This window comes from Athene cunicularia, unplaced genomic scaffold, assembly GCF_003259725.1.
Source record: "Athene cunicularia isolate RWA unplaced genomic scaffold, athCun1 SCF_69, whole genome shotgun sequence".
Classification (NCBI taxonomy): domain Eukaryota; kingdom Metazoa; phylum Chordata; class Aves; order Strigiformes; family Strigidae; genus Athene; species Athene cunicularia.
In genome coordinates, this window is record NW_020799500.1 from 26,320 (window position 1) to 27,565 (window position 1,246).

The 1,246-nt window shown below is 49.5% G+C and overlaps 1 protein-coding gene across 1 annotated transcript in view; it reads right to left on the minus strand.

The window, feature by feature from the left end:
* LOC113490914 (collagen alpha-1(I) chain-like) overlaps window positions 1-729 on the minus strand; it is a 4,551-nt gene extending 3,822 nt beyond the window's left edge. The window contains exons 1-2 of the mRNA XM_026867521.1: window positions 490-729; window positions 59-122 (exon numbers count right to left, since the gene is read on the minus strand). Of these exons, the coding sequence (XP_026723322.1) occupies window positions 59-122; window positions 490-729 (304 nt within the window). The remainder of the gene's footprint in view (window positions 1-58; window positions 123-489) is intronic.
* Window positions 730-1,246: the final 517 nt, after the last annotated feature.

Here is a 1,246-nt window from a genome sequence, read left to right on the forward strand (position 1 = left end):
TTATAATACACACTCATGTCTCAAGTTGGATAGTAGGACGGGAATCTCGAGACATTACTAGCGGCGTCTGCCAATTGAAATTCGATCTTGACAATTGGCCTAAACATGTACTGAGTCAAAACCTACCGATTTTGACAAAGGTGGACGGGCCACCTTAACTTAACCCGGAAAAGAAACATCTATTTAGATGTGTTTGATAAATAGCCAAATGCCTCGTCATCTAATTAGTGACGCGCATGAATGGATGAACGAGATTCCCACTGTCCCTACCTACTATCCAGCGAAACCACAGCCAAGGCAACGGGCTTGGCGGAATCACCGGGGAAAGAAGACCCTGTTGAGCTTGACTCTAGTCTGGCGCTGTGAAGAGACATGAGAGGTGTAGAATAAGTGGGAGGCCGGGCGCGCGCTCTGCGCGGCGGGGCGACCCGCCCGCTGGCGTCCCGGCTGCCGGTGAAATACCACTACTCTGATCGTTTTTTCACTTACCCGGTGAGGCAGGGGGGCGAGCCCCGAGGGGGGCTCTCGCTTCTGGCGCCAAGCGCCCGGTGTGTGCCGGGCGTGACCCGCTCCGGGGACAGCGGCAGGTGGAGAGTTTGACTGGGGCGGTACACCTGTCAAAGCGTAACGCAGGTGTCCTAAGGCGAGCTCAGGGAGGACGGAAACCTCCCGCGGAGCAGAAGGGCAAAAGCTCGCTTGATCTTCACTTTCAGTACGAATACAGACCATGAAAGCGGGGCCTCACGATCCTTCGGGCTTTTTGGGTTTTAAGCAGGAGGTGTCAGAAAAGTTACCACAGGGATAACTGGCTTGTGGCGGCCAAGCGTTCATAGCGACGTCGCTTTTTGATTTTGGTTTCCTCGCCCTATCAAGTGACCTCACCGACCGCTTGATAGTATAATTTGGTTGTTCAAATTAAAGGTGTCAATTATATTGATCGCCCAAAGCCAAGCCCACAGGCTACGTTGGGCACAGCCTAACAACTCTGTAAGGGGGAGCTGATTGGCTCTGACCACCCTTACTAGACTGTGACAATATGGTGCGACCGAATAGAATACCTTTCGTCTCGGTAGGCACCCAAACTGAAGAACTCAATTTTCAAGAATCTCAATTACATAATAATACAAATAACCAAATGAATTCAAAAGATGAAATGGTAAATTGAGCAAATATTGAAATAGTTAACCAAAATGAATGTAATGATAATGACATCACCAATGCACAATATGATGGTTTAGCTTTGCTT